The sequence below is a fragment of the Rhamphochromis sp. 'chilingali' genome (genome assembly GCF_963969265.1).
Source record: "Rhamphochromis sp. 'chilingali' genome assembly, chromosome: 4".
NCBI classification, from domain to species: domain Eukaryota; kingdom Metazoa; phylum Chordata; class Actinopteri; order Cichliformes; family Cichlidae; genus Rhamphochromis; species Rhamphochromis sp. 'chilingali'.
Window position 1 is genome coordinate 38860699 of NC_137948.1, and position 25768 is coordinate 38886466.

General features: G+C 39.6%; 2 protein-coding genes across 2 annotated transcripts; one reads left to right on the plus strand and one right to left on the minus strand.

The window, feature by feature from the left end:
* Positions 1–5238: 5238 nt before the first annotated feature.
* lgsn (lengsin, lens protein with glutamine synthetase domain) lies at positions 5239–10161 on the plus strand (the record flags this gene model as incomplete). Its single annotated transcript, XM_080879539.1, has 4 exons — positions 5239–5280; positions 5524–6208; positions 6855–7021; positions 8858–10161. The coding sequence occupies 4 exons, from the start codon at positions 5239–5241 to the stop codon at positions 10049–10051; spliced, it is 2088 nt and encodes a 695-aa protein (XP_080735665.1). The 3' UTR covers positions 10052–10161.
* Positions 10162–12419: 2258 nt separating this feature from the next.
* Positions 12420–25694, minus strand: LOC308395690 (uncharacterized protein). The gene is made up of 5 exons (XM_080880626.1): positions 25431–25694; positions 24434–24918; positions 21339–21503; positions 17601–17725; positions 12420–16807 (listed from the first exon to the last, which is right to left on the minus strand). Exons 2-5 carry the CDS (start codon positions 24866–24868, stop codon positions 14746–14748), a joined length of 2787 nt encoding a protein of 928 aa, XP_080736752.1. The 5' UTR covers positions 24869–24918; positions 25431–25694; the 3' UTR covers positions 12420–14745.
* Between the last annotated feature and the right edge of the window lie 74 nt (positions 25695–25768).

Below are 25768 nucleotides of genomic sequence, written 5' to 3' on the forward strand. Positions count from 1 at the left end.
CTAATTCGTCCTTCACTTCCAGAAAATACACAAGGACAGAGGAGGCCAGAAATCACGACACCATAGAATTATACATGTGTGGTTCTTTTGACTTCATGTGAACAGACCTTTGTGTAGATACATTTCATAACTTGAAATGGAAAGGAAAATTCCCAAATAATTTCTGAGTTTTAAAGCTTTTTTACTGTGCTTTGAATCACAAATGGGATAACACCATGGTGCAGTGGTTAGCTCTTCTGGCTCACAATAAGAAGGTCCTGGGTTCAAATCAACCATCATATTTACAGGGTGGTAGAACAGGTCATCTACTAATTGGAAGGTTGTTGGTTTGATCTCTGGCTGCTCCAGTCTGCTACTATTCCAGATACTAGGCAAGATATCGAACCCTGAGTAGCTCACTATGTGTGACTGTGTATAAATCTTAGATAGAAAAGGGGCAGCAAGGTGGGACCGTGGATAGCACTGTTTCTTCACAGCAAAGAAATTCTTGGTTTTCAATCCAACATCTGGCCAGGGCCTTTTTCTGTGGAGTTTGCATGTTCTCCCCGTGTCCGTGTAGGTTCTCATTGGGTACTCTGCCTTCCTCCCACAATCTCGAGACATGCAGTCAGAGGGGTTAGGTTAACTGTGGATTCTAAATTGTCCGTAAAAATTAATATGAGTGCTGATGGATGTCTGTCTCTCTGTGTTATCCCTGCATCGGTGCACCCTGCCTCTTGCCTTATGGCAGCTGTATTAAATGTTCTGTTAAGTTAAATCTATGTGATAGTCTACAGGAACATCTATTACAAGCATGGGTTAAAAGTTCCAAAATCAAATGGAACACTCAGCAAGGATGCACAAAAAAAACCCCAAAACACAATAGCTCAGATCCTGTGGGAGTTCAACGTGCAAAGAAACAGCCACTGCTGACAACAACATAACCAATACGTTATAATGGCCTACACGGAGAAGGTATTTGACTACATCCCTCAAAGTGCCCTGGTGGGAAGTCCTTCTGGAGCATGGGATACTACTTATTCAATATAATTATATTATTGCTTTAAAAATTTGAAAACGGTTTAAAAATATGAAGGACTTTTTTTAAATTTTTTTAATAAAATGATCAAGGAAAAATAAATTGAGAATTAAATGTATTGTAGATTCACCACCGTCCAACCTTGTCATATTGATCAAATCTGCTTTGTATTCACATGTCTTCACATGCCTATTAAAATTCAAATGCCTGTATTCACATGCAAAGTTTGATCTGTCTACATAGATGTAAACCACATGATTTTCTTCTCTTTTTTCTTTACTCTTGATTTGCATGCATCTGTACAAAAGCTTTGATCAAAGTAGTTATTTCTTAATCTTTTATAAATTCCCTGTTTAAGAACAAAAGCCAGATCATTAACATGTGCATTAAACTTAATGCTGAGAGGATGTGAAGCTGATCTCTAGAGCCACTGAGTCATACTATTTGATGAGTAATTCTTAAGTCATCAGGATCTAATTCTGAGTCATCAGAATCGAGTAAGAGGAGCACCAGAATGACTGAATAACTACAACAGGTACAATAATCCCGACTAAACATATACTGAACAAACCTTCTTTTAAGATGGTTTATGAAATTGGTTAAAAAGTAATTTATTATTGATTTACCGTTATAGTATATATCTTATTTTAGGTAACTTTAGTTTTGACTTATTTTTCAGCAAGTAAATTAAAAGACTGATTAACTATACATGATATGGATTCCCGTTAATTACTTGAATAAACTGGAAGCTGCCAGCAATATGTCAGTATTTAGCATGTTCTGAAAACAAAACACATAATGTACATGAAGGATCAAACTGTTAGTAATAAGCAAATAATAATATTTAAATGGGAAAGAAAATGCATATTTTCTCTTTAGTTAGTACCAAATTACATATTTTTGTCCTTTGAAATTGTCGAGAAGTTCCTTGTAAAAAATGGAACCTTTCTAGCCTTTAAGCCATTGAATAGGGTCATTCATGACTCCAGCAGTATACGTGCTGCTGTGTCATTTTAATTGTAAAAATATTTTCCATCATACATTTTTCAATCCACTTATACAACCTTTCAGACTTTAAAAAGAAATTGGCTTATTAGTATAGTAAGAATAATAGAAGGTTCTACCCCTGGAAATATGTGTGTCTGTTTGTGTTTAATATTATAAGCTTTGCTTTGATTGCAAATTTCCACTTCTAATCATTATACTACATTGTGATGTGTCACAGTGAACCATGGCTAACATTGTTTTAAACAGAAGTGTGCAGGTAACAAAAAATAGAAAAACAGTTGAAAAAATCCTGATCATGATGACTTCATCGTAGCCCAGCATTGATTAAGGTATCATCGAGTCACTCGTTCATCAATATTTTGTGGTAAAATACATACTGCACTCAAACATACCTTAAGTTTTAAAATGAATTCTTATAAAGATTATTGAAAAAAGTAACATACATGAATTATCAAAATTAATGTAGATTTTTTAAATCAAATTTGTGATTTTCAATTAACAAATTTTAGCATAATTAATGATAACAATAGCCTCTGACAGTAAACACATGTCTATGCTTGTACTACCACTAGACCTCAGTGCAGCGTTCGATACTGTTGAGCACAATAACCTATTACAGCGATCAGAGCATGCTGTAGGTATTACAAGTACTGCTCTACAGTGGTTTGTATCATATCTATCTAAGTTGTTGATGTAAATGGAGAGTCCTCTTCACACAGAAGATTAATTATGGGGTTCCACAGGGTTCTGTGCAGCATAAAGAAACAAACAAACAGACAGAAAAAAAACAAAAACAAAAAAACACCCCCCCCCCCCCCCCCCCCACCCCCCCAAAAAAAGCCACATATGTGGGAAGAGTTCCAGAAAGGAAGAAACAAAGAATAGGGTATATATGACATATATGAATATGTCATGGGTCTAGACAGGACCGGATCTGGGATGTACCCCATTTTTAGATAACCGCACTGAAGTACAGTTTTTCAGCAACGCTGAGCTGCCCGACTCTGAGCTTAGGCAGTATCATCAGAAGACATAGCATACATTTTCACTGCTATGTAAATAACACCCAACTTTATTTATCAATGAAGCTAGACAACACACACCAATTACTTAAACTGCAGGAATGTCTTAAAGACATAAAGACCTGGATGACCGCTAACTTTCTGCTCCTTAATTCAGATAAAACTGAGGTTATTGTACTCGGCCCTGAAAATCTTAGAAATATCGTATCTAAGCAGATTCTTACTCTGGATGGCATTACCTTGGCCTCCAGTAATGCTGTGAGGAACCTTGGAGTCATGTTTGACCAGGATATGTCCTTCAATGCACATATTAAACAAATATGTAAGACTGCGTTCTTCCATTTTCGCAACATCTCTAAAGTTAGAAATATCCTGTCTCTTAGTGACGCTGAAAAACTAGTTCATGCATTTATTACTTCCAGGCTGGACTACTGTAATTCATTATTATCAGGATGTCCAAAAAACTCACTGAAAAGACAGGGACTAGAAAGAGAGAGCAGATTTCTCCTGTTTTGGCTTCCCTTCATTGGCTTCCTGTTAAATCCAGAATTGAATTCAAAATCCTGCTCCTCACATACAAGGTCTTAAATAATTATATCCCATCTTATCTTAATGTCCTTGTAGTACCGTATCACCCTATTAGAGCACTTCGCTCTCGCTCTGCGGGCCTACTTGTTGTTGCTAGAGTATTTAAAAGTAGAATGGGAGGCAGAGCCTTCAGTTTTCAGGCCCCTCTTCTGTGGAACCAGCTTCCAGTTTGGATTCAGGAGACAGACACTATCTCTACTTTCAAGATTAGGCTTAAAACTTTCCTTTTTGCTAAAGCATATAGTTAGGGCAGGACCAGGTGACCCTGAATCCTCCCTTAGTTATGCTGCAATAGACGTAGGCTGCCGGGGATTCCCATGATGCATTGAGTTTTTCCTTTCCAGTCACCTTTCTCACTCACTGTGTGTTAATAGATCTCTCTACATTGAATCATACTTGTTATTAATCTCTGTCTCTCTTCCACAGCCTGTCTTTTGTCCTGTCTTCCTTCTCTCTCCCAACCGGTCACAGCAGATGGCCCCGCCCCTTCCTGAGCCTGGTTTCTTCCTGTTAAAAGGGAGTTTTTCCTTCCTGCTGTTGCCAAAGAGCTAAAAAATATGTTGCTATTTTTTTGTTTCAGACTCCACATGAACTTTTTACTGTTATAAAAATAATAATAATGTAAATGTAAATGACAAAAAATAAAAATACTTAATATAGGCGCAGTTTTGACTACCCGCTGTTTGGAATGATAGGTTAACTTATATTGAAAGGATAAAAAACAGCTGCATAAAAAAGCTTAACATACTCATCATGATTTTTTTGGTCATATTTCAATAAAGTTATGAATTAAATAAATGTAACACATCCCTTGACTTGGCTGTATCAGCAGTAACACGTGTATCACATGCAGTAGGTGGTACTTGATCTAGACATAAAGTGGTACAAAGTTTAACATTTTTGAGCAGTTTAAAGACAAGATTTTTGTCATAAAAGGTGGAATGGAAAATAAGAAGGATTGTTTTGTGATTCACTGAAAACCCCCAGAATGCGTAGTAGCCAACTGATTCACATGTTTTTATCTGCTTTAGTAAGCTGAAATTAATGGCTGTAATGATTTAGGCTTATGGTTTATTTTTAAATTATAATTTAGTACCACTTTTACAATTGTTTTAATAGTACACTTAGATATTGTGGCACCGCATTTAAATATAAAACACATTAGAAAGTGGCACCATTTATTATTGAGTAATTAAGAAAATTATGTTGCTGGTGTCACGCTGCCCTGTAGCAGTTCTTAAATGCTTAGACTGTCAGTATCAGCTGCTATTGTCTGCTCTTTATAATTGTGTGGAATAAATACTTTTGCTCCCATATCTTTCTGGAAACACACACAGAACTGCTGAGCTCTGCAGTTTTACTGTGCGGTGACACAAAAGCGCCACTGAATTGGTCTCGGAAACAACCAATGAGCTCAAAGCAGCAGTGCTTCAGTGTCCACCAGTGGCCGGCTGATGTCAGTTTCCAGCTGGATTCTCGTGGCTGTTTTGTGGGGCAGAAAGAATTTTCTAATCCGTCATCATTGTACCAATTGTCTATAAAAATTAATGTGCGAGTGAAGCTCTTTCACAGGGGGGGCTATCAATATCCAAATCCCAGTACATGAGTACAAAAAACGAAATGAATGACTCTGAAGATTTCAAGGTAACAACTTGACATTTACATTTTGGATTTGAATTTAATTGAGCAATGTCCATTGGTAGGGTTTTCATATATATTACTTCACTTTTTTTAAAAATACCTGGAGGATTGTATTTTTAATTTAGAAGTCTTTTTTCATTCAATATGATTTCAGATTTGATTGCTTACACTTCTTGGTAATCATTTTCATGCATAACTTGACCTTCTCTTACCATTATTCTGACAGAGCCATTGTTTGTTTTCCAGGAAGGCCAAAATAGAAGCAACGACCAAATAGATGGCACCGGGATGAGTCTAGGCAGCAAGAAAGGAGTCAGGGTGACTGGGAAGTATGTGCCTCCGATGGATTGGAATAGCAGAGGAGGTGGCCCATCCATCATCCATGGTCCCGTCGGTACACCAGTAACTCCCAACACTCCCACAGTTATCTCCATTGGCCCTCTGCCTCACCAGCCCCCAGAGCAAGTTAATGATCCCTCTGTGGATGAAGCTGACGCTGGGGACGACTGGACCACAGAGGCATCATGTCAAACCAGGTTGTCCTATGATAAAATGGGTGTTCCAAGGCAGACCATGGAAGAGCTGAAGACCATCCTGAGGGTCAGTCCCCTGCTCAGTATCCGGGAAAGACATGAGGGGAAACCAGGGAGTCCCTACACGTATCTCCACGGAAGCAGCACTAGTGGTGGAGGGACGGATGGACGGCAGGATGATGGAAACTCTCACAGGGTGTTCAGCACCTTCAAACCACACTCTGATGCTTCCAGAAGGGGGCCCAGATCCAGAGATAGCACATCTATTCAGCTGCCTTCCACCATGGATTCATCCAGCTCGTTCAGGTTCAGTGCCAACACAAATAGGCAGCCTGAAGTCAGGACCCACACATATGTGAGTGGTGGCTCCTGGGGAGAGACTGGCGGTTCTCATACAGGTTGGTGAAGTTTGATTAGATTTAGTTACACTGTTCTTGATAGAAAGGAAGAAATATTTTATGTTGAAAAAGTATATATTTGGCAAATAATTAGACTTGGAATGATACCTTTCTGCTCACGGAAAACGATTAGAAATTACTGGCTCATAAAAGCTGAATACTGAATATTTCTCATTGTCTTGAATATAAAAAATGGACACATTTTTGTTTTTGGAAAATTCATATGATTTAAAACCTTCTTAAAGGTAATTTAATCAAAATAAACAAATTAGTGTTGTAATAAACTCTCATTATTCTACATTTAAAAGAATCTGGGACAACAATATATGAGGTCTAGCTTAAGGATTTTTTTGGTGGGATTTGGCTTTCTCTGCTCATAGTATTACATTCAGTGACTAACAGTGAGGTGTTTTAAGCTGTAATATCCACTTGACTGTGCTGCCTGTGGACAAACTGTTTGAAACTTATCTTAAACCAGATAATTGTTTCTTGTCTAGGGTGGTCCTGATGATGCTACTTGAACTTGATTATGAAATCTCTGACTTAAAAAACAACATGTTTTTTTTCTTTCAAAAGTGTGACACTTTATATTTAAAATGAAAGATTCTCAAATGTTTTTGCAAATATTTCAAACTGTTTCCCACAGATAACGGAAAAGACACTATTGAGATCTCTGGGAACCAGAGGTTCATTGCAGCCATGGAGCAAATTAAACAACAAATAGCACGTGACAATATCAACTTCGTCCGCTTTGAAGCCACTGACCTCCATGGGGTGTCAAGGTCCAAGACAGTACCTGTCCGCTTCTTCCATGTAATGCACATCTATCTATCTATCTATCCATCTATTAGGGGTGCAACGATACACAAAATTCACGGTTCGGTTCGGTTCGATACTTTGGTGTCACGGTTCGATATTTTTTCGATACAAAAAAATGTTCATGCCTTTTTAATTTGTCATTTATTAAAATTATAAATATATATTTTAACTCAAAATTACAGTTTTTAAATTTAACCCTAACCCTTGTGCGCGTTTTTTATTTTGACAGCGAATGCGCACCTGCGGACCACTTATGTGCAGCCCTGGTTATTTAGCTCGTCATATTGCAGCCACAGAAATTCTTTTGTCCATGAAACCATAAAGCTGCACTTTCTTTTTGCCTTATAGTCTGATTTGTCATAACTTCTCCGTTTTGTGGTAAGCTTTTCTTTGGCTGTCACTTCTTCACCCCGACCTGTCTTATTTGGCTCAGCAGAACTAAAATATATATACTGCTACTTTTACACACGGACTCACATAAGCTCAGCGATTCTCTGTGCGATCAACCTCTCACATGTTTAAGCTTGCTGCGGGAGATTTCACTTGTCATGTTTGCATAGTAAGCTAACGATTAATAAGACGATGTCAGAGGAATTGGTGCACAAATTATCATCACTCACAGATCAGTGCTGTCATTGCAAAGTGAAAGCAAAAAAACAAGCGCAAATTCAAACGCGATTTCAATATGTCACATATTGACAGTGGCTCACCGATGCCAATGACATAATTACCCAGCTACATTTCTGAAAGAATGCAAAAGCATTGACATATATTTTTCCTACAATAGCCCGACGGGCAGGGCAGAGAGATTTTTGTAGCCCGACTGGAAAGATCGCTAGCTCCGGGACGTCGGGCTAGCGATTTTGCAAGCCCTGTATCTGATTGAGGAATCACTCATCTTTGGAAAAGAGAGTTTATTACAGAGAAATGTCTCTTTCCAAAATAAAAGCTATACTATCCGCTTCTTCTGGGCTATATTCTCAGCAGCATAAGGAGAATCACGTGCTAACAGCTGTCTAAATGACTCGGCTAAAGTTAGTAGCATGCTTGTTGTTTTTGTCTTTGCACTAGGATGATGTCGGCGTAAATGTGCAGTCATATTCGTTGTGTTCCCACTAGTGCTTTCAGGTTAATCTCGTTGAAATGACCTTAACGCCACAACAGGCAAATCTCCGTTAACGAGCTACCGCCGATCGCCCCGTGCATGGGGCTAGACGGCCAACACGTTAACGAGCTAACTGCGCTAACACACTAGTTCACACCAATGTAATTAAGCATTGCATGGCACATCCAACATACTGTTTTACTTTAGTCCATGACTCGCTTACCTTCAGGGTCATACGTCACATGAAAACCAAAATAATTCCAAACGCCAGATCTGAATGAGGGTGGGGGAGGTCCATCTTGCAAGGAGAGCTTAACTTCTGTCTCGCTAGCTTGCCCTGCGCTCTTCCTCCTGACTATGCTGTCTGTGTTGAGCGCTCAGTGGATCTGCGCTGGACAGTGCAGCCTAGGCGGAGTAGTCGAACGCAGATTCACTGAGCGCTCAACACAGACAGCATCTTCAGAAGGAAAGTTGATAAAATAAATTACAAATGTTGTATTGTTCGATACATATGCGTACCGAACCGAAAGCACTGTATCGAAAGGTTCAATATCGATACGAATATCGTTGCACCCCTACTATCTATCTATCTATCTATCTATCTATCTATCTATCTATCTATCTATCTATCTATCTATCTATCTATCTATCTATCTATCTATCTATCTATCTATCCCTTCTAACGAAAGGTGAGAAGTGCTTTAATGCATATGTTTCACTCACAGGAGAAAGCAGTATATGGGGTACCAATGCCAAGAAGCTATTTGGAGCTAACCCTGAGCCCACAAAGCAATGAAGTGGACCATGCAAACACTGCCAATTTCAGTAGTGATGTCCTTCTGATCCCTGACCTTTCGACTTTTAGGGTCCTACCCTGGGCTGAACAAACAGCACGGGTCATATGCGACCCATGCACCGTGACCGGAAGCCCCCTTCGCACTTCGCCTCGCCTCATTGCCAAGCAGCTTCTCGGTCAGCTCCAAAGCCTGGGTTTCTCCCTGCACTCATCCTTCACCTATGAATGTTGTGTACTAGGAGCGCCGGACCGGATTGGACCAAAGACACTCCTGTTTCCTGCCACAACCCTGCTCAGCAACCATGACCTGCCTTTCTTCCAGCAGCTAGTGGACAGCATGTACTGCATGGGGGCTGACATAGACAGCATTGCTTCTGCAAGTGGCCCTGGGCAGATGGAGATCAACCTGAGGCCAGAGTTTGGTATTGCTGCCGCTGATAGCGCCTTCACCTTCCGCACCGGCATCAAAGAAATGGCTCGCAAACACAGCTACATTGCCAGCTTTTTTACTGACGATGGTCTATACAATGCTGGGGTGCTCTCTCATAGCCTGTGGGATGCTAATGGGCGACGGAGTCTTTTCCACAGTGGAGAGAAAGCAGGCGAGATGTCTGAGATTGGTAGAAAATGGTTGGCAGGCCTCCTGACCCACTCTGCTGCCCTGAGCTGTTTGATGTCACCTGGCCTGGGTTGCAGAAGTCACATTGCCAAAACCATCAAAGACCCCAAGCGGTTGCTGTATGCCACTTGTGGCAGCAATGATAACAGCAGCTCCTTCAACATCAAGTGTCACGGCGGGAGGGAGACGCACATTGACAACAAGCTGGGCTCAGCCATGGCCAACCCTTACATTGTTCTTGCAGCTACAGTGGCTGCAGGACTGGATGGTATCAGAAGAAACCTGAATGTTGAAAGCAGTCTTAACAAAGCCCCTATCCAACAGAAAGAGTTCACCATTCCAGTAAAGCTTGACGAAGCTCTGGAGGCGCTGGGGGAGGATCATGTCATCCGCAGTGCCCTTGGGGAGCCGTTTATTCAGTATTTCATTGCCATGAAGAAGTTTGAGATTGAGACCCAGGAAATGGATGATGAGAGGAACAAGTGCTTTGAGTATTTCATATAGAAACCCTGAATTTACTTTATACAAAACACACCTCCTCCTGCCAAACAACTAAAAGCATGTGAATCAGCTGCTTGAATATACACGATTTTATTTTATACAATGTTATACATTATTATTAGACACACTCTAGATATTTTAGAAGATATTACTTCAAAATAAAGGCATTAAACCCCCCAAATAAACAGCAGTATTGTGCTATTTTTTTGTTGAGTTATTTTGTTGTTGTATGCACACAGCAAAACACTGTTCTGGTTGTTAATGCCAAGAACAATGCAGTCTGCTCTTACTCTGAATGGTGTGAATATAATGGCATAGTAGCACTAAACCTTGGTGATCATTCCAAACCTAAACTCCAGACCTAGGGATAGGTTTAGGGTTTAGTAATAATGTCAATTGTTTTTAGTGCATATTAGTTAGAAGGATTTGATCTTGAACACAGGGTCAAGTATAGGGTCATTGCCAAAACATTGCCATGTTCACTGTAGAAAGCTAAAGTTCTCTCCATTGTGCATCCATTTATATTTATGCCTCACTTACTTTGGCACATTATTTTTGAAGCTCTTAGCACTGAAGTTGCAGTTCTTTAAACTGCTCATACATGTAGCAGTAGACCATCGGTTAAATGCAAAGGTTGCTCACCCCAGTGTGTGTGTCAGAAACATTGTGTAAATGAAAGTCAACAAAGTCAAAAGTTGTCTTAACATTGTGTAAAACCAAACTATTTTGTCTGGCTGACAGTAGGTGTAGAAATGCTTTAATGACAGCGAAGTGGTGGTGAAGACAACTGACTACTACTGTCTGTCAAAGTAACTAATTATAGATCATCTGACATATAACAGGTAGGTATTGGTTAATTGGTTAAGTCACGCCCAAGTAAATACTGGACTAGATCATTAATGATGAGGATGGGGGGGAGGAGACATAATCCCCACCTGTCTCAAAATAACACATGCGTGATTGGTTAATTTGAATTTTTTTTCTGTTTCCTGTCTTGTATTTATGCAATTTTCTACAATGTTTTACTATGACCCTGATGAAGGCCACAAGCCGAAGCGCGTTGGTCAATTATTAAAGTTGTTCATCTTCCCTTAAGTGTTGCTGGAGTTCCTGCATTGTGAATTCTATCATCCTCTCCATGCACCTTGGAAGTAGGTGAAGTTGTGTCAGACATTTTTGCTGAAAGTAACTAATTATCAAATGCTGATTTCAAGGGCAGAAAGTTTTACATTCTAATCTGTAAAGCAAAAGTGGGATTTAATTTGCATGAATTGAAAGGAAAAATGCACGTTTCCTTCAGTGGTCACACAGTCAAGCACAGTAACCAGAAAACTAACAAATTACTTCAATGTGCATGCACATTATCCATACCCGAAGTATCAAACCAAAACAGTCCTATTATCTGCAATATAATGCTACAGTGCTAGCAATAGCACAGAAGGGCTGAGTCATTGTCTATTTGGTCACAGATTTTCTCTGACCTCCCACCTGATGTCCTCTTACAAGGTAACATAAGAAAAGCTACCGTGCATGCTACATCCATCCTTTGCACTTTTATGCACCTTCATGCATTCTGTTGTCTTCCCTTTATTTACTGCCACACATCCTCTCTGCCCTGCATATTTCACAGGCTACAAAATGTTTGTATGAGCAGTTCCTCCGTGTTAATGTTGTGTTATAGATTTATTTTTGATCCACCAGTGCTCAGGCTTTAAAAATATGCTTTACAACATACATATTCAAAGTTTATTGTGCATAGAAAGATTAGAGAGATTTTGAATTTCTAAAGATTTTCTTTGACATGTGACAAATATTACACATGAAATTAAAGTATATTTTAGAGAATTAAACTATTTAACTGATAATGTGTTTTAATGACAAAGACATGTGCAGCAAGCAGAGTCCTTTGCCCATCTGTGCTAAAACATTTGCAAAACAAGAATTAGAAATGCTTTATTTTGTGCAGAAGAACCAAAAAGTAATGAAGAATTTCAGATTATTTTGACAAATTCAGCTATTATTTAGGAGTGCAGCCCAAGCAGTTGAGAAAATTGCAACAATTTAGTTTTCTGGTGTGTAATAAGCATGTTACCGTCTTGGGGTCCCTAGCTTGGCTGCAATTTGATATTCTTATTTTTTCTGTGGCCTCAGTGTGAATCAGCTGCTCAGCTAAATCTTTGACTTAATAAAAGCCACCACTCATCATTGTCTTGCAAAGTTATGACATCATCATTATCATCAAACATAGCTACCCATAGCTACAGTTATGGTCTTATTTCATGGCATGTAAGATATGCAGGCTGAATGTTGTGCACAGGACCAAAATGTAGACTCTCAGGTAGACAGCGGTGAATTTGAAGTGAACTGTTTATTGTTTTTTGCAATAATACAAAAGGTAAATCATAAATCCAGAAGGGAAACACTGAAAACTATAAACTGCTGAAACCTAAACAAATACACTAGAGCTACTATCACTGGGGTTGAAGCGAATAGGCACACTGACAAAGGACGCACAGAGACAGCAGAAGATGAGGCAAGGAAGCAAAAGTAAAAGCAAAGCATAAGGAACAAGCAGCTCACAAAATAAAGCAGGAAGCAAAAACCTAACACGTTATAAAGAACAACACCAAGATGGTGATCTGTAGAGGGAGCTTATAAAGTAGGCATGTAACTGTGTCTCTGCTTAACCTAAAAAGCTTTGTAGAACTGATGTGAAGAAGAGTAACACTGATGACTATGCAGCAGATATCTTCCACAGAGACTTAGAAAGCAGTTTAGTGTTCACAGACACTTTATGATAAAATATCTGATAGAAGTCCAGTGTGAATGCTTTCATATTTGGAACATAGTTGCTAAATTCATCAAAATACACTGAGAAAATGTACAGCATCGTCCATATTTAAAAAAAAATTATATATCAATATGCTTCATGAATGATACATTATATGATACATTAAATGATAAGGCATATGACATATTTTTGGTGTTTTTTTGTGACACATTGCACAAAAAAACCACCAAATCCACCAACGCTTTGCTCCACAATTTCAGTCTTCATACACCATATGGACAAAAGTAGCTAGTGAGCTATCTACACATTACACCTACAGGAGCTGGTTATCAATAGAAACCCACACCATAGAGCTCCTGGCATGCAGTTTTAGTACTGATGTTAATCAACTGTAGAGTAGAGAGTCAGCAGAACATTAGCGCTGTGGGTATGGCTGACAATGACTTCCACTTTGCCATAATAACACTTACAGTTCATCGCAGAATATCTAGGAGGGGATACAGTTCACAGACATGTTGTTTGTGAAGGCAGACTGTATGACAGTGTGTTTGATTTTATACACCTGTAACAATGGGACTGAAAACACATAGATTCAAGACTTTTGTCTATATAAGAAGTATCCATCCATTCACTTCCGCTTATCCTTTTTCAGGGTCGCGGGGGGCGCTGGAGCCTATCCCAGCTGTCATAGGGCGAGAGGCGGGGTACATCCTGGACAGGTCGCCAGTCTGTCGCAGGGCCAACACACAGAGACAGACAACCATTCGCACTCACAGTCACACCTAGTGGCAATTTGGATTATCCAGTTAACCTATCCCCACAAGTTGCATGTCTTTAGACGGTGGGAGGAAACTAGAGTACCCGGAGGGAACCCACGCAAACACGGGGAGAACATGCAAACTCCACACGGAAAGACCCCGGTCTGATGTTGGAATTGAACTCAGGACCTTCTTGCTGTGCTGCAACAGTGCTAACCACCGTGCTGCCTATATAAGAAGCAAAAAAACCAAATATGTTTATTAATTGAACACTTTTCAGTCATTTCCAGCAGCTCTGAACATTTTCAGAGAATGAACTGGTTCTTATATAGCACTTTTTTACACTACTGAAGATCTCAAAGTGCTTTTATACAACACGTCTCATTCACACAAGCACTTTTTTCTACTGTAATTCACACACATTCATCCTCCCGTGAATCCATCGTAGAGCAACTTAGGGGTGAGTATTTTGCCTAAGGATACTTTGACACACGGATCAAACCACCACCCTTTCAGCTAGTGGATGACCTGCTCTGCCTCCTGAGCTACATCCACCCTTTGTCTCAGTACTGTTTCTGAAACAAGAAGAAATATATTCAGTGGCAGATGAATGTATGCATTACTGTATTAGAGTAAACCAGTGTATGTTTGTTTAGAAAACCTCAGGTACAGGTTATAACAGTGGGCCTTACTGGTGTGGGTTTTTTTAAACGTAGATATTTCACAACAATACTGAACAACAACAGAGGTGTTGGTGTTGTCATAGCATAAAAGATGCTCTCATCAGTCTGATCCTTTAGGTAAACTAAAAGAATAAACATATTTTGCATAAGACATACCGTATCATTATAATTTAGCTTACTGAATCAAACATTGCTGAATGTCCTGAAGTGCTACTGTCAGATTCTCCCTGGTTGCCTTAACTCCTCCTCCCCAGTAAGATCCATCTCAGACTTTAACTGCAAATACCGATTTATCAAGCCTTGTTACTGGCATCAGTGGCGATTTAAAAAAAAATGTGGAGCATACTGCTGCGGTGTAAAGAAACCATTTGTCTAGGCATGGAAAACAGCTGCATAAACAAAACATGTAATATGCTTAAACTTTGCCTTCATTTCTGACCATGTTGGCCTTCTTCTGTGCCTTCGCTACTTGTTCTTGTTTATTAGATTTCCAACTCGCTGCATGAATCGCTCCAGTTTGTTATCAGTGCTGCTCTGTGTCTGATTCACTGAACGGGCAGACTCGCGCCTTTGCAAAGAAGAGATTCTCTCTTTGTCTGACGAATATGAATTTGCCTTCTTCTTTGACTTATCCAGACGTAGATTTTCATTGCTAAGCAAAAACTCATACCGACTGTAGGCTTTGTCTTTTGGTCTCTGATATAAAGTCTCTCTTTCGTCACCCACAGTGCCCTTTGAGTCTTGCTCTGCTGCAAGGGCCATCTTCTTTTTGCTCAAACGCTGAGGAGAAAATCTTGACAGTGGAGATTTAGTCTTTTCTGTCTCTGATGGACTAGTAAGGGAGCTCTGCAAACTGGGCATGCTCAGTGACTGGCTTTTTGTTGTGTGCACTGCATCAGGTGCCAGGGAATGGGCAGCCTTCAGTGGCTGGCTTACTCCTGAGGTCCTTCTTTGGAGAGACTTATTTTCATTTTTGGAAGTTTTCTTTTCATCTGATGTAGGCACTTTCATTTTCATAGAATGTTTTCTCTGTAGCGCTGCATCTTCTGGCTGTGCTTCCCCTTTTTCTGTGTGACTGCCCTTATCTTCCACTCCCCGCTGAGGTCCTGTAGATGGATTGAAGACTTCCAGAGAAGTTTCAACTTCATTAGAAATGGATTTCTTTCCTTGCCTTGAATCACCTGAGCCTGTGCTTTTGGCCACCCTATAATGCTTTCCTGTGGCTTGATCCTGAATTTCTTTTTCTGGAGATTTTACAGAGTTCTTAGGAACAACCTCCTCATCTTTGCAAATCTCACGTCTGACTTTAAGTGCTGGGTCTAAGTGAGTGTGGGAACTGTCTTTTTCTTCAGGGACCTCGGTCAAAGATTCCATTGCTCTCGGATGCTGAATGCTAACACTGCTGGACTGTAAATGAGAAGGCTTGAGTGGTGCATCACTCATTTTCTGGTCTAAATCAGCAGCTGATCTTGTCTTGGATAGAGGCTCACGCCAATCATATGTCTGCATTGTTTTTCCATCTGAAACCACATCATGGTGAGAGGCAGAACGATGTCCATCAGTGAGCACTGGCTCTCTTTTGTTACCTCGCTTCTTGAGCTCCCTGTTTTCCTGGCTGCAGCTTTCTTGTGCCGCTAGCTCCGATTCTGTGATACTCTGCCTTACATCCAGGCCTCTTAATGAAGACATCAGTTTGGATGTTTCTGCATTCAGATACATGGACCTCAAAGACTCGTGGCTTTGCCTGAAATTGTTATAGTCCTGCAAACTGAACCTTTTTTGCCGTGTTTCTTCCATTCTGGACTTAATATCTCTCGACCTGCTGTGAATGAGCTGTGACTGATAATCATTTAAGCCTGTGTGACTGCTATATGGAGATGTCACAGGTGAGATCGCATCACATGACGCACCTGGATGCATCTCATTCTCATTAAGATAAGAATCAATCTTCCAGCGGTGGAGTGATGTTTCTGAGTTGAATGGTATTAGGTTCTGGTCCGCACCGTAACGTGTCTGGTGCCGGAGGTGATGGTGCGACATCCGGTTTGGTAGAAGCACCTCCCCACCTCCCCTCGGTTTAGATCCACTTCTCCCAGGGACTCCAATGTCTTTAGTTCCCATCCTTAGCCGAGTCATGGAGTTTACCTTTTGCAGCTCGCCTCCATAACTGTGTCCTTTCACTAGGTTCCCCATTTTAGTATAGTCATACTGATGGAGCCTATCCTGGACACTCAAGCCTCTGGTCATTGTGCCAGAATTGTTGAACCTGTTGTCCTGAACACTTCTCACCACGTGCATCACCCTGGATCTCCTGTGAATCATATTAAGAGAAAGCTGGCTGGAGTTTGGGCTCTCCAGAGCCAAAGTATCTTTAAGGTACAGAACAGGTGGCCTCCCGTTAAGCAAGACTGAAGAAGTTGTGGAGCAAGCATAGAGTCTTCTGAACTCTTCATCATAAGTGGAAACCAGTTGGCCTGTGACAACCAGGACCATACTGAGGTTGATTTTCTCAAAAGTCCATGTGTAGCTGAAAAAGAAATTGAAGAACCAGTACAAATCATAATGATGCACAAATTTTTAAACAGTATTAATAATAAAGTCATGCATATCTTCATTATCTAAATTTTAATGTGCTTAATCCACAACTGAAACATAACAGTGGAAATAAGGGCCAACCAGGAAACACATCCAACACAACAAAAGCTATAGTAGCAGAGCATAGGACTAAAGTTTAAATCATATGATGTTTGAACTTGGCAAATTCAGCAGAAAGTTTATGTGTTTCTGGTGCCTGCAACTGCCCACAGGCCACTGCATTTATTAAGTGTTCTTCTTACCTCAGCTCTGTGTGTTCTCAAACAGATAAACTAGTTTTGCTGACTTGGAAGATTTGTTAAGTTTGTCTTAGAACTTGCTCTGGGGTTTGTCTTTTTTTAAAACTTTTTTTTCTCTCTTATTTTTACTGTTTCAGTAGTGAAAGTTTCAAATAATGTAACTAATCTCCGTGAGCCACGAGCTCAGGCTGCAGACTGCTCTAAACACATACTTGCTCGATATGATAAAAGTGAGACAGAATCTTCCTAATATGGCTATTTGACCCGCCAGAAGAAAGCCAGTCTAAGTGGTGAAGGAAGGCAGCTAATCATATTTTTTTCTTCCTAATTCACCAATTTTTATTTTTAAAAATACCAGAGTAGCACAGTGAGTTTACATGAAATTGCTTTAAGGTTTACTTAAAGTTAGCAAAGCTGCCAAGTAGAGCTAGGCCAGGCCTCTATTTCAATTTAATCACAGAATACTTTTGAACAGCACTGACTCACCTGTATGTTCCATACATAACTGTCCTGCAGTCCACAAGTATAAACTTCTGTTCCAAACCTCCATGAAACTTAAACCCCGAGCGACACTGATACTCTGGCCCCTGAACCGTCCGAACACAAAGATTCTGATGGAAAAATAAAAATGAGAATTAAGGCCAAAAATAAATCAATTTCATTTCACCTACAAGTAATATATGTAATGCTTATTTGAGAATGCATTAAGCAATCTCTATTTGTAAAATGCATTATCATGCAATGATAGAAGAACCTACTTCTGGCTTATTCACAACAGATCAAAACAGTGGGAAGCTCCATGTGTTTAATTTCAGAGTTTTTATACCAGATGCTCATCGTAATGCAATACCAAAGGGATTTATGTCTTCATCTTTGATAAAACCAGTGATCTTTTCCTTTTTTGGTGAATGTGTAAACATCATGATACAGTAAAAAGAAGAACAAATGGAACTCTGCTGACCTCCAGTGACATCCTCACTGGCTGCAAAACTAGCCAAGGAGGCTTAATCAGGTCAAACGATACAGTGACAAAACATTTCCTTGTTCCTGATTTCTTATTTATTTATTTAGTTTTGCAAAGACAAAAGGAAATACAAAACACAGCTTTTAAATCATGATTTCACTTATTAGTGCACAAAAGGCTACCCAAATCTGGAAAAGTAATTCCCCCCTAAATCTTATCTGCAAGAATGAAAGCTACTGTGGATACTGCCTGTGGCTACAAGTTGCAGAAAGTCACTTTCCCACCAAAGATTACTCCAAGTATTCTCAGGCCAGACATCATCTGGTGGTCCACCGTGCAGAAGTGCCTGTACACTGTGGAGATAATGGTACTATGGGAGGCAGCATATACAATTCAAAAGGCTCAATTATGCAGACATAGTTGCCAAAACAAAATGATGTAGCTGGTGCAACCAGGTTTCTCAAAAGCATGAGCATCCAAGTACATGCGTGGGTCTATCAGTGACCAGTGAACAAGGGTGGCTACCTGATGACCCTGACAACAATAAGAATAAGAATAAATTTACTGATCCTTCTGTTGCTGCCTCCCCAGTGTTCAGAGATGTTCAGCATGAGGTAGGTTTTGTGACACCAGTGGCTGAAGGTTTTTACGAGATCCCTGTGTTCGGATTCCTGTCTGCAGTTTTAAGCAAGTTTGTCTTGGTGTAGAATCAGCTGTTCCAAGGTTTTCATGATGTGCATTATAAGGGCCACTGGTCTAAAGTCATTTAGTTCAGCAAGACGTTTTATTTTTGGTACCGGAAAAATAAAGGATGTTTTCCACAGTCCTGGCAGTAGACTCAGATTAAAAATCCTGTGGAGAGGTTGACACAGTTGGGCAACACAATTCTTGAGCAGCCTTGGACACACACCATCTGGGCTATCATAGTCTTCCTAACTCCAATCTCACCCCTGTCTGTGACAGACGAGCATGAAGGCACAGGTGTGAGAGGGGAAGTAGCTGCTGTATTAGAAATGAAAGGAGAAGGGGGAGCTTGTGCAGGAGCAGACGGAGTTACAGTGAAGGAGAAGCAGTGGGAGTGAGTGTGACCATAAAGTTGAAGGACTAAAGAACTCTTTCCACATCACCCATAAGTGGCTGTCTTTTCTTTTTGTTTTTGTTTCTTTTTAGTATTCATTCCTTTTCACACCTCACAGATGTTGCTGTATTCTAGCTTCCTTTCTATCTTCTTTATCTACTACATTTCTGCTGTGTTCAGTCACTTCTTCAGCTCTGTTTGAGCCATTCTTTGTCACCACCTCTAAAAGCTACCTTTTTCTGGTTGATGATTGCTTTTATGTCATTTGTAATCCAGGGTTTGTTAACGGGGCACAGTCTCTGTAAGTCATGACTGATGTCTGTCAATATTTCTTCAACTGTTCTCATCTGTTTCCAGCAGAACATTCAAATCTGTGCATTCAAAGCAGATAAAGGTTGTACCCCTCCCTCCTGACCACAGGACACCAGTGCTGATTATCAGGGATTCTAACATCAAGTCTTACGAGCTTAACTGCAAGGAGATTTTCAGGTTAACACTGTTTTATAGTTGATAGTACAATCTTTGAACATGCATTGTTTTTCAAAGACATTACACAAGAAACAGGAATGTGATTTTGCCAGTTTAAAAATAATTCATGCATGTGCTGGACATACTTCCTTCTAAAAGAATTACATAGAAGTAATTCAGCTTTTGTGTTATTGATTGTGTTAGTTTTGTTTTGGGCTAACAAGTTTGGCAACTTACATTAGCTAGTTTGTTAACAGGAATATGATGCAAGCCTGTTTCCAAAAAAGGAGTGCTTTGATTATCATTTCAGTAAGAAGTACATAATTTGAACTCTTTACTTAAATGAAAAGTGCACAAAGGCACCACATTAAATGTTGCAAGTAAATCTAATATTCGTTCATTTTGATTTATCTGAATGTAACTTCTTTACCGTGTGAAAGAACTATGTGCCACATCTTTTAAAAACTAAATGATTCCCACGTCTCACTGCTCAACACATCAGGGCCTTCAACACTCAAAAATGAAACTCAAAAACTCAAACCGAGAGCATGAAACATGAGTTCAGGGTTGTTTCAGTCATCAGGTGCAAACAGCCTAAATCTTAACTTAATTGAAACACTCCCCCCCCCCAGTTTCCATTACTACTACCTTTACACAAACACATGAAAGCACGCACACCCTTTGTCAAACTCTACATGATCAAACCTGTGTGAGTTTTCCTCAGGCTGTTTTTTTGATGTTGCTAATGGCTAGGCACGCTGCAAAGAGGTCGTGAAGCCGTCACTGCGTTCAGAGCTGATGACTCTTTGTTTAGACTGTGGAAACATCATCTAATGCTGTTTAACAGGAAAATCCAGCCACACTGACAGATCTGTCCTGCGGTTGCTGCAGTTGTGTGAAAATGGCAGGTAGAGACACAGCAGGGAAATGTTGGTAAATGACTGTATTTCCATCAGGGTGCGGAGAAAATGTCAAAAGTAATATTTTAAATGCTCTTTTGCCAACAGAAGAAAGGTTGTGAAGCCTCATGGGAAGCTCTGGGGGAATGCAAATGTTAGACTATGTCAGATGATGTTTAACAGGTCAACAGGCATGTGTGGGCCCAATTATGGCTTTGAGTAGCAAATGTCTCCATACATGTCTACATATCTGTGTACCCACCACCCCTCACACACACACACACACCCATCCCCCCACACACACATACACACACTCACTGCCGAACTGACTATGACTTAGAGCGCCAAGGGTTAAATAAATGCCCAGCTCTAAGATGACTCTACCTGTCTTAGTTTGGTATGTGGCTGTTGTTCACTATCAGCCACTGTGCTACTAAAGCCACCACACAATGGAGTTGACAGTTTTCAAATATTTTGCAAGATAAACATTGTTTAAAATGCTAACGTGTATACTATGCACGGGAACAGGAAAATTACATTTGGCAAGAAGTGCAGAAGAGCATGTTTACCAGAAGCCCCTTTTTATATCAGGAAAAGTGGAAAACATAAGAATAGGCCTGTTGTGTCTCCACTGTGAAATCCAGATAATCACATAGGTCTAGTGGAAGATAATACATTTTTTTTTCCTGATGATTTTTATTTTTTGCAGTTCATGGCCTCAACAAGTACAATAATATCTCAGCATGGTGATAAAACATACTCATCTGATACTGTCGCCCTTTAAACCTTGTATTTCAAGGTGCCGTGTTTCTCACCTTGAGCTCTTGAATATTAATCTCCATGTCGTGTGCCATTTTGAGGAAGCTCTTGACATGGGAATCATCCAGAAGGATGTAGACCACCACTCCCCTCTGTGTCGCATTGATGAGTTCTTTGAAAATGTCGCCATCAGTGAAGACATCCATTACAATGGCAATAAGCTGGAAGCACATTAGACGTGGAAATGTTTTCAATTTTGAGAAAATACAAATTAAGTCAAAAAATGTATGAGTAGTCAACATCAGGACTTGTATAGTAGAGATGACTTTCCACACAAAATTAACTGTATCATTGTGCAAAACACCTTCTTAACTTGAAATAATCTTTTATGCAACACAAATAATGTCATTACTTCTGATGCATGCAAAGAGAAGTAACTGCCAACTGTATATATGCAGTTATGTGAAAAAAAAAAATCTTTTATTTTTAGAGTTTATGTACTGGGCCATAATAAAAAAAAATCATCTGGTCCTTAGCAGGTCTTAGAATTAGGCAAATGCAACCTCGTGTTGGTTAATCTGTGACATTTTGCACAGTTTCATTATTTATTTAACAAAAATTAAGCTACAATGCAGAAGCAGTATCTAAAGTATAAGAATGCGGACTAATTTGTTTTACATCCTTTTTGCTTCCATAGAAATGTGGAGGATAATTAACAGGTTCTGTTACTATAAGGTCATCAGCAAATGTGAGTACCTCTATAACAGCAGATGTTTTAACAGTTTGCTGTTTTGGCGCATTGAGGGGGTGAGAACACAATCCCGGGGAGGAAAGACATCAGCAATGATCTTACAAAAACAACTGTTGCTCCCCATCAATCTGGGTGGGTTATGAAGCATTTCTAAACAACTGGAATTTCATCACTATACAGTCAGAAACAGTATTCAAGTGGAAAAAAGTCGCCAGTGTTGTAGTGCACATCCTAGCAAATTTAATTTAAGTAAGACTGTTTAATGCTCAGAGAAACTTCAAACTTCATAATAGTACAGTTAGAAAAAGACTAAATAAACACAAAATGTTTGAGAGGATCCAGGAGGAAACCTCTTCTCTCCAATAAGCACATGGCAGCATAGTTTAAGTTTGCAAGGTTGCATCTGAACAAACCAAAAGACTTCGGGAACAATGTCCGCTGGACAGACAAGACCAAAGTGAAGATGTTTGGACATAATACACAGGACCACACATTTGGTGAAAACCAGACACCTCATACCAGCTGTCAAGCAGGAAAGGTGATGATTTTGTGGCAAAAGGGGAAACTACATAGTTTGTATCTCACTGACATGACCAAATGTTTAACAGTAAGAAGACAACAAGCCCAAAGAATTAGAATTAAAAGCAAGTGTACTTTCTTTGTCAGGTGACCGTGAATGAGTAAAGCTTCGTGAGCAGACTCACTTTTTAGATTGTGATTTACTGAGCACCTTTGCTTGTGATATTTTTTGTTGTTATGAATTCTGTAAATTAGACAAGTGGTTTGCTAAAGAGGAAAGACAGATTTTTTTTTAAATCAAATATCAGACAAAGTTTTACCTGTTTCAACATAACTGTTGCCTACGTCATTTCATGATATATATTTATGTATAGGTACTTTTATTTTGAAATTAGTTAGATTTCACCTTTAATGTGTAGCATCTAAATTTGTTCTGCCAGTTATTATGTGGTAGAACAAAAAAGGTCACTTTCACAGTTACGGCAAGTAGAATGATTTATTTTTTGTGTCAGCATTTTATATATCAGTGCTTTCATATGAATTTAAACAAGTATTTAAACATGTACTTGATCACAGGAAAACTATTTTTTAAAGAGTGGTCTGTTCAATTGTTGGTTTGCAGTTGGTTTAATTAGTTTTTCTGTAATCAGTTTAAGGCCAACCAATCCAGCCATAGCTATCTGATCCTACTGTGGTATTTTGCTACAATGTTGACTACAAGAATTAATGTTAATGTTTCACAGTGATACTTTTTCCATCTCATTTGACTGATCTTTTAACTAATTTGAAAGCAACAGTATCCTTACTGTTGTATCTCATCATTTTTTTTTTGTAGATCCTGTGATTCAGTAAAATCTTCAGATGTTTGCAGTCTTTATTGGAGCAGTTTTTCCTACACTGCATACATGTGCACAGAAAAAAGCTCTTCTCTTTACTCATTACTATATTTACTTATTTCTAAATTATAATAAGCACTTTTTAAATGACTTAAAGGTAATCCTTAAGTTTAATATTATAGGTTTAAATAAAAAGGAAAATTCCAGGAAGTGTGAGGTAAAAAAGCAAAAAACAGCGTGTCTGTTTGTGACCTCCACGGGATCCTACAAGATCATCTCATTAAAAGACAGCGATGTGAAGACTAGATTAAACATACAGCAACAAATTGCGAAAGCAGTGCAACAGCACTCATTTTCTACTCTTTCTACAGGAGATAACTGCACAGGAAGTACAAGATGAATTTGCTTCATGAAGCAGGTTCCTGGGGAAAAAATAGGAAATGGAAAACTGCAGTGACTTGCTGCTCTAATATAATATTACTAATATTTCTAGTCATGAAATGCATTTTAAGCATAAATACAAATTTCTACCAGGTTGACATCACTGTTACCGCTTCATGATAGCTACAGCTTTAAAGAACATTGCTGCAACAATGTTTCTGTGAATGTTGAATTGCTAAATACTTTTTCTCTGAAACCTGCCAAAGTTAGTGCAGCCTACATGAATTCAGACTGGCCACTCGCCTGCCTCACACGTCACAAAGCAAAAAGCTGCACAGTAATGAGTGACTTCCATCGTGTACATTTTCATGATAACAAAAGTTCAGTTGCCATAGTAGTTAACTGCTTCAAACATTTGAACTGGTGTAGTCAGCTGATTGTGTGGGTTAATGTATGTTTAGCCCTTCCCTGCAGTCTCCTGTGTATGCAGAGAACTATGCAGAGGTGTTTATATGCCTACGCAAAACTACACCTTTCACTAGGAATTTGTACTATTGATAAACTATTGTCCTTGTTGATTCCTCCACCTGATAGATGAGGCGTTATTTTCTGGCACTGGCCCAGGAGCATTTCTTTTGTTTATATCGCAGTGCTGAGGCCTCACCTTCTGCGCAGCCTGAATCTGCTTCCGAACCACCTCTTTAATTGTTGGTGTGTTCTGTCTGGGTGGGTGAAACAGCAGGCTAATGCTGGTCTCTACACCCTCCAGCGCAACCCCTGGCCAGCCCAAATCCAAGTCTGGCACCTCCTCTTCCGACTCAATTGGGAAATAGGTGGAGGGTCTGACCTCGTCTGTGCTGCGTCTTCCCTCTGAATCATCTTCCACAACCGGTAACTCTGCATTTTCCAAAATGAACACAGTCTCTTCCTCTGAAAGGAAGTGGTTGATCTGCTCAGCTCGAAGGAACTCTTCATAGGCTTCTTTGCCGCCACATAGTAGGGCATAAATGGCTAGACGATAGGATTCTTTATAGTGCGGCTGAATGTAATCTGAACAGTCCTCTTCAAGTGAAGACAGGCATGACAGATTGGACTCCATGGATGCGAGAACCCCTCTGAGTCTCTGTGTGCAGCAGACTTCTTCTTTACCTTAAATGTGACACACACTATGCTGTTACAGGGTTCACTGAGTTAAACTTGCATTTTAGAGCTGAATGTCAAAAAAGAGATAATTAGGAAAAAAAATATTATGTGTATGACTTTAACATTTTTATCTGCATTGCTGAGTTGTAATATGTAATCTTTAACTAATCATTAAACATGAACAGGACAAACATGAGACAACTGTCAACATACAATTTTTACATAACACTACAGAGCTTTGGAACAAACTTTTCCAGCCAATCACAGAAAAATGTAAGACCATTTTATTTTCAGTGCATTTAGTTGTTGTCTTAAAGAAACTTAGACATGCAGATAATTTTATTACCATGGTGTCATACGAGAAATGTTTCTCCTCTAAGCTCTTAGGAAACCAAAAAGGTACATGTGGTTCAGCACAAACACATAAACAATATGAGGCATGTGCTTACTTCTTCAGTAACTACTGTAAATTGTCAGGAATTCAACACACTTTCAGCAACATATACAAAGAGACTTACTTCATAACTGGCCAAAAAGAATCCTGGTCTTCCTGATTAATCAGAGGCGAGAAACTTTAAACCAGCTTAAAAAGTTAAAACCTTCTGTCGGTCCTGGTGTCGGTACTCTCTCCAGCATAAGCCGGTAAGTGCTAAAGGTGTGGATTCGCGAACTCTGTACAAACGAATAGCCTGTTGTACCTGCTCTGTTTGCTCGGCTGACAGCTACAGTAACAAACCCCACCCACCTCAGCTCACCTGGCTTTCAGAGGCAGGTTGGCTTGTCTCGCAAGTTGTCATGCAGTCCCTTGGAGTCTGGCTACAAGTGCACATTTTTACTTTTGGCTTCATTAACTGTA

Excerpts from the sequence above, each read along its gene's own strand:
- LOC308395690 (XM_080880626.1), bottom strand. The coding sequence starts at position 24,868 with ATGGAGTCCAATCTGTCATGCCTGTCTTCACTTGAAGAGGACTGTTCA. Across the intron at positions 21,504-24,433 it reads AGATTCAGGCTGCGCAGAAG|CTTATTGCCATTGTAATGGA; the intron begins GTGAGGCCTCAG and ends ATGTGCTTCCAG. Across the intron at positions 16,808-17,600 it reads GTTATGTATGGAACATACAG|CTACACATGGACTTTTGAGA; the intron begins GTGAGTCAGTGC and ends TTTCTTTTTCAG.